At 37.9% G+C, this 19,689-nt stretch overlaps 1 protein-coding gene across 1 annotated transcript in view; it reads left to right on the forward strand.

The window, feature by feature from the left end:
* LOC116182066 (hemicentin-2) overlaps positions 1-19,372 on the forward strand; it is an 89,983-nt gene extending 70,611 nt beyond the window's left edge. The window contains exons 7-10 of the mRNA XM_031502566.1: positions 5-160; positions 1,498-1,659; positions 1,736-1,849; positions 18,696-19,372. Of these exons, the coding sequence (XP_031358426.1) occupies positions 5-160; positions 1,498-1,659; positions 1,736-1,849; positions 18,696-18,733 (470 nt within the window). The 3' untranslated portion in view covers positions 18,734-19,372. The remainder of the gene's footprint in view (positions 1-4; positions 161-1,497; positions 1,660-1,735; positions 1,850-18,695) is intronic.
* Positions 19,373-19,689: the final 317 nt, after the last annotated feature.

Here is a 19,689-nt window from a genome sequence, read left to right on the forward strand (position 1 = left end):
GTAGGTGCGCCGCAAGTTTTGAGGCACTCGATCAAGCCCGAGATACGAGTGGAGAAAGGAGAAAGTGCGGACCTGAGGGTGGTGGTTTGCGCCGACCCGAGACCGAGAGTGATGGCGTGGGAGTGGGGATCGGTTAGAATGGAAGCTGGATCCACTAAAGGTAACTAATTTCTCAATCTTACCAGATTCCCACACGTCTACAAAATATATCTGCCACAGACTAGCTTGCATAGTTTTTTATGGTTCACCTCGAAAGTTGTTGCGTTGCGATGCTATAGATGGCATACCCAGTCAGATATCGAGACCTTTCCCCTTCCCTTTCCCTTTCGAAGTGGATTGGTAAGGTCACTATGGAAACTAAACGAAACAGAGATTTACAGAGACGACGCCAGAGGCGGATACTATTTCCAGGATAGAAACTGAAAAGACTGTGGAATTTACTGCGGAAGACAAAACCAAATAGCACAAAAGCTGTTAAAGGGCGCGACAACAAATACTATAAAGACTGCGCTTCAGGCAATATGAACACTGCTATAAGTGTGGAGCTCATGGGTGAGCTAATGAAACCAGGGAATTTACCTAGACTAGGATAACTGGTGGTTTAAGTTGCTACACAGGTGGAGTACCTGCAAGAAAACACGGGGGTTTCGAAAATAGAGGATAAGGCCTCTGACAAGGACAAGAAGGGGATAGTTACAGAAGGGATGTACGAAAAACACTATGCGGAGACGAAAATCACTACAGAATGCGAGAGGATAAGACTATGGATTTGGAGACCCATATTCCAAAGATCTTGGAGTTGTTCTTGGTTCTAGTTGAAAACGATTTTTGAATCTTTTTGTCCAAATGCGTAATCTTGGAATTTTCTCAGATTGGTTCAGTTACACTCCGTCCGCGCTTTTTTTTTCTTCTATCGATTAGCACATCTCAAAATTAATCAGACCCTCTCGACGCAGTTTCAGCGAAAGGAAAACGCAGACTAATCTCTAAATCAATTCGACGAGCATTTGTGCTAATCTTAAGGAGCTTGAAGGCTTAAATTTAAACCCCTAATAATTTGTTGTATTTCGTATTAGAGAAAAGTTAAATCCTAATTCGATTAAAAGCGGCAGTGGACGGAGTGTAGGCGAGCGGCATTATTTATAAATTTTATTTTTGCTCTCCTCTCGTAAGTTCCTTAACGACTTTCGAAATAATCCTAAAAGCGTTTACAAACTCTTACACACCTTTACTTAACGCAAACACTTCTCAATATAAGCTTAATGTTTACTTTCTGTTAGTTGGGGTGGGAAATGCGGAACTAAGTTCGGATAATCTGTGCGAGAAGAAGATTCCCTTAGTATAAATATGGCGGCGTCCTTTAAGTTTGTAGACACTTTACTACCGTAAAGTTATAAAAGCATGTGTCGGATTACCTAAACGGGAGCATTTTTCCGCCAGAAAAGTTTATCTCAACTACGACCGTCACTATTCTTAAAGTTGGCTTTTCATTTTTAGGAAGATTTAAGGTCGACGACGTTACCGAGGAGGAGAGGGAGGATTGCTATTCCGCGGCTTTACATATTTCGGACGCGGATTCGGTCGATTCGAGAGCTTATTATTTGGCTGTTGAGAACGACAAAGGAAAGGATAAGCACGCCGTATTACTTTATGTGAATGGTACGTATTGTAGGGGCTTTCGAAATTTGTCGGAGGTTCTTTACGTGGTAATAACGTTATTCTTTTTTCTTTGCAGAGCCGATGCAGCTAAGCACGTTGGTTACTCTAGCCGGCGGAGCTTTGGCAGCCTTCTTATTGCTTGTCTGTGCCTGCATTTATGCTATCAAAACGGAAAAGTGCTGCTTTTCACGTAAGTACAAAAACTTTCCTTACCCATTCAGGATTTAGTTAAGTTTAGAGCTTACCTCTTATTTCAAACTCGCGCGTGAGAAAACCTTGCCCCTTCCAGATTTTTGTAAGTTTTGGTTGCCTTACCAGCTTTACTCTATAGACTAATTATAGGTTATGTTTGTTTTTGTCAGGTTGCGTACAAATACGAAGTAATTAGATCGACCACGGAGATGGGTAATTGTAAAAGATCATGATCATTTAACGCACACCTACAGCGGTGCCGCGCAGTAGTACTGCAAAATCCTTCTTACAATATATTGCTTGGTGAACAAAAGTAGTGCATACAAAACAATCGTAAGAGCAGAGAGACCTCTAAATCACCCTGAGTACTTTAAGAAATATGGGAATTGAGAACCTTGATAATTAGAACAGTTCCAGGTCCTCTAAGAATACATAAAGTATCTTTCTGAACTGCTTTAATATAGAAAACCCCTAGGAATTGAAGGAGCATGTGGAAGCGGAAATCTTTAGAATTTTAAAAACCGTCTCTGGGATTCTTGAAACTCTCTCCAGCTTTAAAAACCTTAAAAACCCCGAGAGCGGTTAAAGCTTGAAGAACTTCCAGTATTTTAAGAAGCCAAAAATAGGGCCATTGGTCTATGCTGATATAAACATTAGAAAAAATGGGGCCATTATCTTTTATGACTTTGAAAAAACATGACTGCAAAAATAGGCGTGTGATAACCTTTACAATAAAATATGACACCACACAACGGGGTATCATTCTTTGCTGAACTGAAATGAAATATGGCAAATCATCAATTTGAGAATGCTCTGGTGACCTCGAAAATGCAAAAATCCCCACAAAATATCAGACCGAGGGGTAAACCGCGATGGGAAATCAGTGTACACGTTTGAGGAAATCTATGGGAAATCATAGGAATTCCGGAGGAACCCCTAGGAAAGCTAAGAATTCCAAGGAATTCCATGTGTATTCAGGAGGAATTCCAAGGAAATCACAGGAACTCCGAGGAAATCAAGGGAACTCTAAAGAAATCAAAGGAACTCGTGCTGCATTTTATTAGGTATTTAATTTGGTCTTAACTAATTTTTTTATTTCTTTATGGTATTTTTCTCATTTAATAATGAGTTTTTCTCATTGCAAATAGGTCTATTAAAATATAAAATAGTGTTTCGTCTAAGGTCGTGTCTTTATCCGTCCGTCCGTCCGCTAACTTTGCGACGCTACTAGTTCTTTATCTTAGGAGTTATTGTTCTACTTTTTTCGCTATTTGGTTCGTTATGGTGTCGAGTCTTGTACCAAGGAAGGAATTTTTTCTGTACCGCTTACAAAAAAAGTTATTGTAAAAAAAAAACAAAAAACCGTTTTTTACATGTTCCATAATTTTACCCTTTTGCCGTTTATTAACGATCCTAGAGATCGTTTATAATTTTGCATTGCTATCTGTCGCCTGCCGATTGGTCTCTCCGTCTGTTCCTTTGTCTGTCTGTCCATCTAGCTGTCCGTGTGAACGATAACTTCGTTTAGAAATGTTCGATCGCTTTTACATCTCCGTGAGTTATGAACTGAATTGCATGAAATTCAATATGGGCATAGATTTAGCCATATAATACGCAATGCCAAAAGTTGAATCGAATCGATTCAAAATTTACAGTGCCCTTTTCGCATCTCGACCATAAACCGAATTGCAAACTTTTTTACTTATAAAAGTATTTGAATGAAATTTGATACATAGGCACTTGGGATAAAGGAAAATCAAACGCCAATTTCAAAATTTGGTTTTGCGCATCCGCAGTGCCAACTTTTTTATTTATGGAAGAATTTAAACGAAATTTGATACATAGGCACTTGGGATAAAGGAAAATCAAACGCCAGTTTCAAAATTTGGTTTTGCGCATGCGCAGTGCCAACTATTTTATTTATGGAAGAATTTAAATGAAATTTGATACATAGGCACTTGGGATAAAGGAAAATCAAACGCCAATTTCAAAATTTGGTTTTGCGCACGCGCAGTGCCAACTTTTTTTATCTATGGAACTATTTAAGTGAAATTTGATACTTAGGCGCTTGGAACAAAGGAAAATCTTAGTTTATTAGTTAGTTATAGTAAATTAGTTTTAAAATTTTGGGTTGCGCATGCGCAGTTCCAACTTTCTTATTTAGAAAAGCATTGAAATGAAATTCTTCTCATAAACTGAAATTGAAGTAGCACGTCAACAATGGATTGCCCATGTGCAACGCTATCTTTCATATTTGTGGGCGCATTTTTACGATTTTAACAGAAGTTGCATCTTACAAATGGGAAATGAATGCAAGTGGAAATGCGCTTTATGTAAATCGTTTACGATTACTTTTTAACTTGACATTTGACACTTTTATATTTTTTTTATGGTTTTACCTCGGGTTTTACTTACCAGGAAATTGTTAAATCAACGGAATAACAATGAAATAATTAAAAAACTTTAAAAAATCAGAGGAACTCACAGGAACTCCAAAAGAAAATCGAGGAAACTCCAAGGAAATCAGAGGTATTTCGTGGAAGTTGGAGGAACTCGGAGGAAATCAGGGAAACTCCGAAGAAATCAAATGAACTCTGAAGAACTCGAAGGAACTCAGAGGAAATCTAATATTTATAGGAAATCAGTGTACAAAATTTGGGTTGCGGTTTACCCCTCGTATCAGACCATTGATCATTGATGACCTTGAAAACAAAATATTACACCGCACAAAATTGACTTCTGAGTTTAAAAGTAAAAATATGACACAAAAAAAAGGGGGTCATTGAACTTTAATAACTTTGAAAAATAAATGCCACCACAAAATGAGGTGATTGACCTTTGAAGACGAGCAATCCTTGAGCTCTTGTAGACCTGCATTTCAAGGTCAGAAACATTTTAAAATCATCACTATAAGAGCGTTTGGGGGAAGGTCACCTCCACGTAGTACCTTTGAACTTCCACCTAACCTACTTCCAAGGTCACCGCAAGGGAGCGAGCGACCTTGAATTGATCCACGTTCAGGTTTCTATACCTACACTACTCAGAATCTTGGAAACATTGTGCCCTTGATTATTTTGGGAACATTAGTAACCGGGGGCCTCTAAGGGTAGATGGAGGACCCTAAGAGATTTGCGTACTACTATAATTTTAAAAACGTTTGGGCATTAGGGATTCATGAGAACCTCGAATTTGACCTTTTACTTCTTCTATCAAAGTTTGAGAACCTTGAATTCCTTGTGAACCTTACTCGGCGAGGTCTTGGAATAGTCAAAACTGTTGAGGAATATTGAGGATTTTGAAACCAAGCGCAATTTTCAGGAAACTTCGACTAGAAAATCATCAGAATCGATCAAACATGCGAACTGAAAATCATCGAGCACCTTGACAATTTCTAGAACTGTAAGGGTATTTGTAACCTACCGTGGATTAAAAATATAAATCCATAATTAACGTACTCATTGAAAATACATTTCCAACTTTTCACTGGTAACCGTATAAGATCATGATCATTTAACGTGAAATTAGCGTGGTACCGAGCAGTAGTACTGTAAATTCATATGCACCAGCTCAGCCCTTGTCTTATTCTTACATGGTACATAACAATCGTAAAATCACAGAGAACCTCCGACCAACCGGAAGACATTGAGCATACTGTAGAACCTTGGGCATCCTGGGAGCTATGAGAACATTTGGAATTTATTTCATCATTAAAACACCCTGAGAACTAAATAAGATCCATGGAAAGAGAATATGGCAACTAAAAAGACGGCACTGAACTTTGATAACCTTGAACATGAAACATGACGCCACAAGAAATGAAGTCGCTCACCTCTGGTGACCAATTTGAAACGACACCGTAAAATACAAGGATCACTAACTTCTTATGATCCCGAAAATGGAATATATTGACCTATGTTGAACATGACACCTCAGAAAATTGGGTAATCGGCCTCTTATAGCCTCGACAATGAAATATGAGAACTTGGTAATAAAATATGGCACCGCAGGAACTCGAAGGTAATTGAAATTTGATGACCTTGAAAGAGAAGTGACCCCGAAAAAATGAGTCATTGACCTCCGCTGACCTTAACACTGAAATATTAGATCGCACAAAATGGCGCAATTGACCACCGATGGCCTTGAAAATAGAACATGACCCCGAAAAATGGAGGCAGTAACGAAGCACATTTGCAAGAGTTCTTTCAGTGTTATTTTTGAACGTAGACACTCCAGAGAAACTTAAGGAGGTGAAGGAAGTTCCTTGAAACCTTTTGGTACTATAATCAATACCAACAACAAGAATTTAAAAATTTCGATATTTGGATAAGGAAATAATTAAAGTTTTGAGAACGTTTGGACTCTCTCAGATTTTTGAAATTCCCTCCGAGTTGTATAAGCCTTAAAAATTCTGGAATCCGTTAGAACCTTAAGTACTTTCGAAATTTGTAGAAGCTAATCCTTGCGAAAATGCCATTGACTTTGACACTACAAAAAATGGACGTTTGCAGACATTGAAATGTCATTGTCCTATTCTGACCTTCGAAAGGAAATATGCCACTGCAAAGGTCCTTGAACTTAAAACTTAAAAATGGAATATGACCTTGATAATTAATTTCCAAGGTCATAAACGTTCCAATGTTAACAATCAAAGAGCGCTTGGGGAATGTGGTGAGTATTTCCCAAGGTCACCGCCACGTGGCAGGTGACTTGTAAACTTCACCTTAACCGACTTTTCAAGGTTACCCAAAGTGACGAGCGACCTTGACCCGATCCAGCTTCGGCCTTGTATATCTGCTCTAAACAGACTGCTAAGAATTTTGGAAACAGGGGGCTCTTCACTATTCAGAAACGGGCTAATCCGAAGATGCCATTGACTTTGACACTAAAAACTTTGACCTTGAAAATTTCATTGTCCTTCGAAAGAGAACATGGCAAAAAGTGGAGGTCCTTGAACTTTGATAAACTTAAAAATGGAATATGACACCGCAAAAAATGGGGCCATTAATCTTTGATGACCTTGACAATTAAATATCACACAACAAGGATGTGGATCATTGGCCACTAATAGTCTTAGAAATGAAATATGACTTTACACAAAAATGAGGCCATTTACTTCTAATAACCTTGAAAACGAAACATGACACAACAATAAAGGGGTCATTGACCTCTGATGGCCTTGAAAATAAAATATGGCACCGCAAATAATTGGATTCATTAAATTTTGATACCCTATGACAACACAAAATGGGGTGATTGAAGACGAGCAATCCTTGAGTACTTTCCAAGGTCGCAAACGTTCCAAGGTTAACAACCGAAGAGGGCTTGGGCGAAGGGGTGAGTTCTTGCCAAGGTCACCGCTACGTGGCAGGTGATTTTTACACTTCACCGTAACCGACTTTCCAAGGTCACCTAAAGTAACGAGCGACCTCGAACTGATCCAGCTTCGGCCTTGTATATCTGGTCTAAACAGACTGCTAAGAATTTTGGCTCTTCACTATTTAGAAACGGGCTAATCCGAAAATGCCATTGACTTTGACACTAAAAAAAATTGAAATGGGTTGATTAATCTTTCAAGGCGAGTAATCCTTGAGTACTTTCCAAAGGTCACAAACGTTTCAAGGTTAACAACTGAAGAGCGCTTGGGGGTAGCGGTGAGTACTTCCCAAGGTCACTGCTACGTGGCAGGTGACTTTTAAACTTCACATTAACCGACTTTCCAAGGTCACACAACGTGACGAGCGACCTCGAACTGATCCAGCTTCGGTTTTGGATATCTGCTCTAAACAGACTGCTAATAATTTTGGAAACGGATGCTATTTATTTATTTAGGAACGGGGGGAGGGGGGGCCTAAGGATACATAGACGATCCGAAAGGCTTTGTGACTGCTACAACATGAAAACGCTCTAGGTACTAGAGATTCATGAGGACCTTAAATTTTTGCTCTCACTTTTTTTATCAAAAAACTCTGAGAACCTTGAGTACCTTACCCTATGAACTCTGAGACAGTGTCACTAATAGTGAGAGCCTTGATTTTCAGGAAAGTTCGAACAAGCAGAAATTCATGAGTACCGGTGAAACATGCGATCTAGAAGACATCGAGCACCCTGAAACAGTAAGGGTATTTGAGAGAAATTAGAAAGCCCTCAAGAAATTATATCTAAAGGGGATGTTACATTAAAGAAAAAACCATACTTCTTGTAGGGAGTAGAAGGTATGAGTGAATAAGTACTCCCTGAAGAAAAAAGGACGTCGCTTACTTCCTCAAATCCGCTGACTAATTAAGAAGAATTAAATCAAACTTTTTGACTTAAATTCAGGGAATCTGTAATTAACGTGCTTCTCATTGAAATTAAATTTCCAACTTTTCACTTAGCAACCTTTAAGAACTGAAAAACTCTCACCCTTTCTCTAATTAATCACGTAATGTAGGTGGGGTGATTTGTCATAGGTAAAATTTCAATAGAGCATTACAAGACCAAGAAATTACTATTTTTGGTACATTTAGTCGTAAAAAAGCAGTTTTTTTTGGTAGAACTATTTTCATAGTAAAACGTAATGGGGACGTTTACGTGGCTACGTTTTGCAAACGTTTATCTTTCAGTTTCCAATTATTTTATGCATATAAGATCTAATTTATCTCTCTCGTATACTGATGAAACATGAAGTAAACAACGTGTCCCCTTCTTTCAAGGGGAAACTATCGCACAAACAAACTTTGCACTAAAACAAGCTCGATATTGTAAAGTTCGTTATAAGTTAAACTTTGTGTGTGTGTGTTTGTTCCGTAAAAGACGCATACTAATACCCAATTTAATTAAATCGCAAAAAGTTTGTTAGTCCCGTATAGTTTCCCATAACCCTTTACGTGACAAACCGATATTTACACCGCATCGATTGGGCTTACAACGCGATTTCGTCATAAATTCATATTTATGGCCGAAAATTGCATTAACGAAACTCGCGGTCCCAAATCAATATGTGAATTTCCTCAAAACTAAAGTTCATATTTAAACTGCAAAAATCTATACGGGCGGGCGATGCTTTAAGCCGTAGGAGCAGAAAATTACCAAGTAACTTCGTTATTCAAATCCGCTCGAGTGATATTTTGGCACGAGCGTAAAGGGGAGAAACTTTTTTCCCCGCTCATAATCAAATGTTTATTATTTTTATATGGCTGCAGATAAATAGGTAACAGGAAGAGTGATAACGAATATCTTGGCGCGAACGAGTGATATTAAATATATTTTTCGAGCTCACATAAAAATGTCGTCAACGGCTTATGTGCCCATTATCTATACTGGTTTTTATCTGTAGCATTTTGAACACCTCTCCGTCGAGTATTTCGAAATTCCCAAAGGGAGAATGAAGCTCTTTTAGAGGCGGATTTTTTATGGTACGTTGAATGATTGACATATACGCTGAAAGTAATCTAGAGACTTTTAGAACGATGACCTTATAATAAAGGAGATTAAATACGGGTACTCCAAGATCGTCCATTGTTCGCACACATCTTTGTTGTAATCTGTTACCCATCCAATGTCATATTATTTGCCATTGGTTTTTATGCGAGACACCGCAGCACTAAATGTAATAAGTCACCATTTAAAAAACTATTATTATTGATTCTCATTTAACGAGAAGGATTACTGCGATACGCGAGTGCCGATCGATTTTCTATAACACAATTTGGAAACATTTTTCCACTTTTGCTCCTTGGGGAGGTCATATCTTTATGGGGGTCAAACTAAAGATCGATTTTCAGGGACATTTTTAAAAAACCTCGATAAATTGGGACATTTTTTAGCTTTTTACTTCCTCATGATTTCCAAAGGTTTTGTAATAAATTTGGAAAGTTTCAAGAAAAGATAGGAACACGAAAAAAATTATGTCTCACTAAGGGTAGTGAATACGGAAAGACACCGACTTCATAATAATCCAAAATGACCACTTGGACTCGCAATGTGAATACAAACTTTTCTACTGGGGCAAATAACAAATTCCAGACGACGTAAAACTTGGACATCAACGGTCACTTTGAATTGGGCTGGAAGCTCGGTAGACCGCTATACTAAAACGCCAAGCTGTATGCTAGCACCGCGGTTCAAACCAGAATCTCCCTGACTGACCACTCGCTGAGAATTATCGCTTTAACTCGCTCTACGGCTCGGACCAGAATCCTTTTCTCCTTCACCGCAAAGCTCATCTCCTCTCTCAATACTAAGCTGACTTAAAACGCCTACTTCATGATGGAAAATAATGGCGGAAATACTACGTTAATTTGCATAGGTTCGGTTTTGGTCTTCAAAGATCGTTGATAGAACAGAAATTTACTTGTCTCTCTTTCGCAGCGTAAGATATGCAACCTTATATTACATCTTTTTATCACGTAAAAAATACCGTTTCCCGGCAATGGGCGACAGATGCAATTTAAAACAAATACGTGTTTGATAAATATGACGAAGACGGATTCCAATTGACAAAACAAACTTGAATTTGAAACGCAGAAAATTTACGTAAAAATGCCCTCCCGTTACAAAGGGTACTACAAATTTTAAAAAAGAATGTAGAACCGAGGGGTCTGGGAGGGTTTTCATAGCCGAAAGAAATAGTCAATCTTTATTTGCCTACAACTGGCATCAGAGCTTTGTTCACTGGAGGGGTGAGGGGGTTATTGCATACCTCCAGACCCCCCGGTGACACCTTTATCCTCCTTCATCCGGTGATGCCATCACATTCGAAACGTTCAGTCCTAAGACTCTTCCGAAAGCTATGGTGGTAGTGCAAAGGGTACTATCAATTTTGTGGAAGAATGTATAACCGAGGGGCAGGGCGTATGGAACACGCCCCAGTCAAAAGAAACAGCCAATGGTCATTTGGTATTCCAAACCTACAGTGACACCTTCGCCTTCAAAACTTTCTGTCCAAAGACTCCAACGAAAATTATGGTGTAAGTATTAAGGGTACTACACATTTTGGGGAAGAATGTAGATTAACCGGTATGGAATAATCCCCAGGCTAAAGAAATATTAGGTTTTTTTTAGCTACAACTGGCACCAGACTTTCGTGCAGTGGTTGTATTCCATACTCCCCCAGACCTTCCGGTGATACCTTCGCCATCAAAACGTGCAGCCCTAAGACTGGACGTAAAACTTGGACATCAACGGTCACTTTCAATTGGCCCTCTTCTCTTAATACTAAGCTGACTTAAAACGCCTACTTCATGGTGGAAGGCCATGGCGGAAATACTACGTTAATTTGAATAGGTTGGGTTTTGGTCCTAAAAAACCGCTGATACAACAGAAATTCACTTGTCTCTCTCTCGCAACGTAAGATATGTAACCTTATATTACATCTTTTTATCACGTAAAAAAGGGGGTAGTAAAGGGGTACTAAACTAAGGGGTACATTTGCCTATAACTGTAAACAGAATTTCTTACACTGAGAGTGTATTCTTTACCTCCAGACCCTCACCCTCACCATCAACTGTCGAAAAATTATGATGTATGTTCTAAGGATACTTGACATCTTGGGAAAGAGCGTGAAAGTGCAATGTCTGGGGTTATAGAATACTCCCAGACAGGACTGAGGGATACTCCCCCCAAACCCACTGGTTATACCCTGTTTCGAAAAACTATGGTGTAAGTGCTAAGGGAGTGGGGGGATGGAACTCCCAGGAATAAGAAATAATCAATCTTTACTTACTTAACTGGCATCAATGTTTCGTACACTGGGGGGTATTCCAGGCCCCCCAGCCCCCCGATGCTACCATCATCTTCAAGGTGCTACAGGGTACTAAACTTTTTGGAGAATAACGGAGAACCAGGAGCTGTGGGGGGTTTAGAATAGCCCTCATGCTGGAATGTTGGGGGGTATTAAGACCGCTCCGGTGATACCATCATCCCCAAAACGTTCAGTCTTAGGGGTCTGGGGGTATGGAATAATCCCCAGGTAAAAGAAATAGTCATTTGTCATTTACCTACAACTGGCAACAGACTTTCGTACACTGGGGGGTATTCCCGACCCTCCAGACTCACAGGTGGTACCATCATCCTCAAAGGGTTCAAGCCTGAGATTCTTTCACAAAATTATGGTGTTAGGGGCAATAAACATTTTGCAGCACCAAAAGGTCGGGGGAGGGGGGAGGGGGAGGCAAAAGAAATAGTAAATCTCCGTTTACATACAGCTAAAATCAGACTTTCGCACTCTTGGGGGTATTCCGCTTGTATTTGAAGAAATGTGTTTTTTTAAATGTCATCAAGGTTTTCATGAATCTTAAAAAATGTTTGCATTTATCTTCAAGGTTTTTCAGGTGGTTACATTTTTAAGTTCTTTATGAACCCGTTCTCCATCTTCTTTTGAAAAAATCAATTAAACAACCATGTGGATTTCTTTCAAAGGATTTTTACTGTTTTTGTAAAATTTTTTTGAACATTTCCTTAAATCTTGAGACGTTTATCTACAGCATCCTTGATAGGTTACATTTTTAATTGATTATGTGGATCAAATCTTCTAGAATTAGTATTTTAAACATTTCAGAAGGTATGGTAAAATTTATTAAAATTTCGAAATAGATTTTGAACTCTTTTTCCATTCTTTTCAACAAGGTAATTACGTCATTCCGATTAAATTTCAACGGACCTTCAACGTTTTTTAAATTTTTCGCCAATGTTAAAACATGTCTCCGGTTCTTTTGGTCGGGGAGGTGGGGGTGGGGGGTACATTTTAGGTGATAAAGTTTTCTTTATACACTTCTTGAGAAATGTTTATATTAGTTTTCTTTGAGGAGGTTATATTTTTAAGTCATTCTATTTAGTTTTGTGAACATTTTGAAAAATTTCGGAAAGTCTAGTGAATTTTTTGAAAAGATTTTGAGTTCATTTTTTTTTCTCAATTTTAGGGGATTTGGATTGGTTTGTTAAATCTTGAAAAATCTTTATATTTACCTCCAGTGTTGATTGTGTGGAGATCTACTAACTTTTGAACTAAATTTTAATCGCATTTTCAATTTTTCTCCTTGATCATGTGGCTAAAATTTGTAGAGATTTCGAAGGGTTTTCGGAAAATTAAAAAAATTTTTTAATTTTCGATTCGCACAATCTATTTCGGATTGGTTATTGCTAGCTTCAAGCAGGTCTTTGTACTGTAGATGATGATGACAAAATTTGGAAAATTGTTGTAGAAATTTTGGAAAATCTTGAAAACTAGTTTATCTTAATCTGGTTTTTGAAATGGTTGCCATTTAGCACTCAAGGTTTGTGTACAACTGCACATAACTCCTTCAAACCGCCCCTAACAAGATTTGTGTATTAAAAAGCAGCTTTGCAAGTTGGATGAGCAAATTGCACTTTAATCCCCTTCTTCGCGAGCATCCATTCGAAATGCCGTTCGCTTTAGCTTACGAAACGGGAAGCTTTTGATTACGAGTAAAATTTTAATTTTGCAACCACTCTCATTAACTGCCGTTAATTAATAAGCACGCGTATACTTAACTAATAACGGCCGAAACGGCAGTAAGTACGGCGGAAAAAGTTTACGCCCGCTTTGAAAGTAAACAGAGTTTAACCATTTATTAGTTTAACAAACGCGCGAGAGCTTCGTTACTATATCACGTTTAGTAGTAAAACAGGTAAATTTTACGAGCTTTAGTAAAGTTTTGTAGTGTCCAGGGCGCGCCGGTTCTAAAAGTTTCTAAACGAGAATTTACGATTTTACTTTGCAATGGGCGCTTTATTGTCCCGCTTTCAATTTCCTACGTACATGATGAGAGAGAATCGAACAGAACGACAGAAATTTTATTAAATTGTCGACCTATCTTTAAGCACTTAAAATTTTTTTATTCGTCGACCCATTCACAGATTTGTGGATGTTGATTTGATCTAAAGAAAAGTAAAAATGAGCCTTGGGTCAACATCCCCTCTACTTTCATTGGCATGACCCACCAAGTAATGTCTTTGGCTTCAGGTAGAATGTTTGTTACACTTAGATCCTGTGTGACGTGAAGAGAGACAATTCGATCACCTGTACAATTTTGGTCGCGAATTGGCATTCAAGAAAAGAGCTGAGGTGACAGGAGGGTTGAGTACCTATATTTTCTGAAATACATTGATCACAAACTAAAAAAAACTGTGTAATAAGCGACCATGATCGTTTCGTTGAAAATATAGAGGAGCGGCTCATCACGGTTGTGATACAGTTTCAGGAATTTCTGCATATTATGTGTAGTCTCCTATGAATGTATTAATTAATGTTTTCCAGCAAAATGCAAGAGATTATAATCAACTCATGAGTTTTGTGGCTTGATAATAATTAACCTCTTGTCGATTTTGAACAACAACGCTCCACGTTCGTAAATTAGTCAGTGTATCGAGTTGCAATGGTAGGAAAATAGAAAAACCCGCGTCTATTTGTAGATATCGTACTGCAAGTAATTAATTTCTACTTGAAACTAAGATTCTCGAAGTAATCAGATTTCAGCGAAGACGCAAACGTATTGATTTGGCTGCGGTTCTTCACACAAGATAAAATTTCCTTTTTGTAGGTTGGATGTTGTCGAGGCAACTCGTCAAGTTTTTTTTATTCACATGACATTAACTTTATTTTCAAGACGGTCATCGTTAAAGGTTAAGGTTGGACGGCACGCTACCCCCTTGTAATTCACAGGGAGGTTTACGGGAGATTAAATAGTGGCCAAGACATTTTAATTAACACACTAAAAGGCTTCTTCCTCTATTAGCCGAGAGCGGAGGATGCAAAGTGGAAGTTGATAATCTCGAAAATCGCTTAATTAAAAACGTTGCACTTCTAACGCCGCCAACGTCGTTATTATCATTTAAGACCACAAAAACGGCTTAATTTGACTAAAAGGAACTACATTAATTTTACAATGCCGAAATGCTGCGGCCGACCGTAATTCAATCAAGCTTTTCTTCCCTCTCGTAACCAACCACTCGCACTTCTTAATTAAGCCTCGCATGAAAAACAAGGACATCGTCACTTTTTACTTCTCTGGCAAAGATTGGACGAGCGAGAATTTGGGGTTTTGAGTTGACCTCTCGGGGCTGACAGGACGCCAATTGCATCTCTACTTATAATTTTACACGTCGCAAATGCGTATGTGTAAATGAACCTTAATCTAGAAATGAGAAGCTGGAGACTGGAAATCAGTACAACATACAGGGGACGGAAGTGATCTGGAACGCGGAAACTACGTGGGTGAGAGGAAACAGATATTAGGAATAGGAGAAAGGAGTTGCAAGAACGAGAATGAACGTAGAAGGAAATTAAAATAATGGCGAGATTCAGATGTGGAGATGAGGGGACAGGGAAAAAGGAATGGAAACGAAGAAGAAAGAAAATATAGAATATTTGGAGAGGAAAAGAGAACATAGAACGCATGCCATGGAATTGCCAGAAGCTACATAGAAAGGACAGGAGTGAGGTGCTGGAAGAGGGCGGAAGAGATTAACCGTGGATGGGAAGATACTAAAAAGGATAGAAGAAAAAATGGAAAAAAGTGGATGTTGAAAAAGGTGCTGTGCGTACAGATATCACCCTGCACAACTGCCCAAAAGCTTTTCAGATCTTCCTTTTATGTCTACGAATATACGTAAGTACCAAATTTGGTTGCAACCGGTTCAGCCGTCTAGCCGGAAATGAGACTACATACCGATAGACCGACAGACCTACATGCCGACAGACTACAGACCACCCGACATCATGGAGATTTTGTTTGATTCGCATTCCTGGTTCTTTAAAACTGGAAATTTAGCATTTACAGGTAGAGCTTGAGGTGTATTGGGAACGAGAAGCTGAATAAAGAGAAATTAGGGCGGAAATTGGGAACTGGAGGAGGCGTGATACCTTCACTCAAAAATGATGTCCACTAACCTAGCAGAGCAAGGTCAGCAGAACACAATCAAACACATTGCATAATAAGGTGCTAATTAGGTGCTAATTAAGTGCCCTATTCCCGAATTAAATGCTCCTCTTTTTTAAATTATTACATGTTCTGCCAGGTTCATATGGACTCAGCAGAGCACTACCTCAAAAAACCAAGAAAATGAAAAGTGAACTAACTATAATTAGGTGCTAATTAGGTGCTAATTAGGTGCTAATTCAGCAGTACCTCAAAAAACCAAGAAAATGAAAAGTGAACTAACTATAATTAGGTGCTAATTAGGTGCTAATTAGGTGCTAATTAAGTATCCTATCCTATTAAATGCTCCTTTTTTTAAATTATTACATGTTCTGCCAGGTTCATTAGAACTCAGCAGAGCACCACCTTAAAATCCCAAGAAAATGAAAAGTGAACTAACTATAATTAGGTGCTAATTAAGTGCCCCATCCATGAATTAAAAGCTCCTTTTTTTTTAATTTATAAATGTTCTGCCAGGTTCATATAGACTTAGCAGAGCACTACCTCAAAAAACCAAGAAAATGAAAAGTGAACTAACTATAATTTGGTGCTAAGTAGGTGCTAATTAAGTGCCCTATTCCCGAATTAAATGCTCCTTTTTTTCTAAATTATGACATGTTCTGCCAGGTTGATATGAACTCGGCAGAGCACTACTTTAAAAACCCAAAAAAAGGAAAAGTGAACTAACTATAATTAGGTGCTAAGTATGTGATAATTAAGTGCCCCATTCTCGAATTAAATGCTCCTTTTTTTTAAATTATGACATGTTCTGCCAGGTTCTTATGAACTCAGCAGAGCACTACCTTAAAAACACAAGAAAATTAAAAAAGTGAACTAACTATAATTAGGTGCTAATTAGGTGCTAATTAAGTGTCCTATTCCCGAATTAAATGCTCCTTTTTTTTTAATTATGAACCTGGCAGAACATGTAATAATTTTTAAAAAGAGGAGCATTTAATTCGGGGATAGGGCACTTAATTAGCACCTAATTATAGTTAGTTCACTTTTCATTTTTTTTTTTTTTGGAGGTAGTGCTCGGATGAGTTCATATGCCCCTGGCAGAACATGTAACGATTAAAAAAAAAATGAGCATTTAGTTCGGGGATAGGACACTTAATTAGCACCTAATTAACACCTAATTATGCAATATGTTTGATTGTGTTCTGCTGACCTTGCTCTGCTAGGTTCATGGACATTTAAAAATGGAATCTTAAAGTCAAGAAAAATCTATCATGACGCTACTAACTTAACGGAAATTAGCATTAAATGCTAGGACGTGCGGGACCAAAATAAAAATAAAATAAAATAAAATAAAATAAAATAAAATAAAATAAAATAAAATAAAATAAAATAAAATAAAATAAAATAAAATAAAATAAAATAAAATAAAATCAAATAAAATAAAATAATATAAAATAAAATATAAAAAAAGTTGACCGACCGACTAGAAATTTGTCTGTTGCAGATCGAAACTCTATGCTGTGTGTTGGTCCTAGGAAACAAATTTGGCCTTGAAGTTACGACAGACAAGGTTTTTGTATATGAATATTGCGGAGAGAGGCTCTTGAGGAATCTAAAAGAAATTAAAAGCTTCAAAAACAACAGGCACCTACAGTTTTAAAAAACTCTGAAGGCTTTTAAAGGCTTTCGGAACCACATCAAAACTTAAATGTTTTTCAGAATCCCAAAAATCTTTCAATAACACTGAAATAGTGCAAAAGGCTCTATGAGGCCTTCGACTGCTTTTGGATAGCATTTGAAGTTGTATGCGATTCTTATAGATTGATAAAAGAACTGAGATGCTCATATTTAAAAAAACGACTAAAGGCTATTAGACACTAAAGGTCATAAATAATACGCTTGGGGGCGGAGCGAGAGCGTAAATACCAGAATAGGCATTTATTTATTTATGACTCCTAAAGGCTCTTAAATATTTTATTGGATTTTCAGAGAATCTTCAAAAAATAGTCAGTAGAAGGTCTATTAAAGGAGGTAAAAAGCTATGGAGGCCATTTCAAACTCATGTAGAGAAAACATTTAGGGATATAAAATACTGTTAAGGCACAATAGTTTCTTAAAAGCTTTAAATACTGAAGGAACCTTGATCACTATTAAAGACTAATAATCGTCTACTTAAGTGCTTTCCAAATGCTGAAAAGTGGAATCTTGAATAGTCTATAATGAAATGAAGGCACTTCGACGATAGTTCAGAATACATAACGAGGGCATCAAAAAGAAATGGTAGCACGATGGTAGGACAATATTGTCCATTAATACCTAGAATATTTGTGCAGCAGGAGTTGTAAATGCGCTTTGGTAGTACTATTTATCAAAATGCAAATAGTACACCCTACAGCTGTACTCTGCACGGACCGGCTACAGAATCAAATTTTTTCCCACCGCGGAAATTTGTTTTCTATCTTGGAAATACTGTGAAAATCTTGGTCGGCAGCGCGACGGTGATGGAGAACAGCAAACATAATAAAGAAAAACGTAAATTTGGGACTGAAGTCTAAGAACGGAAATCAGGTTACTGGATTATTGAAATCAAATCAAGGGAAAACATTTACGGATCTAAAATACGTTAAAGGACAAATAAAGCACCTTAAAACCCTTCAGTATAACAAGTTATGATATGTAATTGACTGCAATCTTTATTGATAAACTTAATAGAGTATTTTTTTCTCGCGTTTTGACAAAGCATTACAGATAAGGAATTACCCGAGCGTCAGCGAATAAAAATGTATATGTTAAAATACCACACTCGTCCATTTTGCATATCTGCTCCGTAGAGATTTAAGCGAGAGGCGAAATTGCATTCGCGCTCAATTAATTAAATCACGATGGCCAACTTTGAGGAGCTTAAATTTTTAACTTTTAAAATTCTCTCTCCGGTTCCATTTTAATGTAATTTTTTTCGTGTTTCAGGCAAAGGCGACTTCAAACCGACAGATTTAGATAGGTAAGTTGGAAAGAATCGATCGCCCGTAATTACTAGCTGATACTGCAATGATTTACTAATAATTAGTTCCTGCAGCTGCCGATATTTATGCCCGTTTATCATGCGAGCCACCTTATCTGATAGACCATCCTTTTGCGGATGTGTGCAGTATAATTTGTATCTTTATCGTTTCTACTGCAACTATTAAAACTTTCTTTATCAACGAAAAAACGACTTTGACGTAAGAAAGGAAAGGGAAATGCTATCACATTGCAGCACGCAAGCACTTCTTTCTTGTTCCGATCAGGATTGCGGCCGTTACAAAGTTTCTGTTTTTGATTACGTACGGGGCACCATAATTGTGTTAGTCTATCTGCCGTAATTGTCAAGGCACGTTACCTCCGACGATGTAAGGGATCCAGGTCCCTGACGAAAATTTCGAATGTATCTCCCAAACGATAAAATATTAAGATGGTTATCACACTAAAAGCTTTTAACAATAATTTCCCTTCTTTAAATTCCATAAATGGTAATGTATATGGTAATACGCACGTACTTCCCAAATTTATTTGGCCAATTTTAAAAGTAGCGACATTAAGAGGGCGATGGGACGTGGTGTACTGCGAACCGGTTAACTACAATATCCGATTTTACGATCCAATCTGTTAAAACGTTTGTCTCTATTCCGTTTTTACGTCATTCTCCTCGTGAATTGCCGAATATCTAATTTATACTCTTACCCGCATATCGATTCGACTCTATTTTTTTTCCTTCCTACTCGCGCGGACGACCGCAAGCTTTTGTCTTTGAATATTTACGCGAAATAACGAGAAATTGCTTGCGGCATGTTTATATTGGTAGTGCTCTCTTATCGCGTATATTTTCGTAAGCGAACAAAAGAACCGCTTATGTCGCTTGAAAGAATTTCTGTTTCTTTATCTATATTAGATTCCTGGCATTTACCGTTTAAAATGCGGCTGA

This window comes from Photinus pyralis, unplaced genomic scaffold (assembly GCF_008802855.1).
Source record: "Photinus pyralis isolate 1611_PpyrPB1 unplaced genomic scaffold, Ppyr1.3 Ppyr1.4_unclustered_Scaffold337, whole genome shotgun sequence".
Taxonomy (NCBI): Eukaryota; Metazoa; Arthropoda; class Insecta; order Coleoptera; family Lampyridae; genus Photinus; species Photinus pyralis.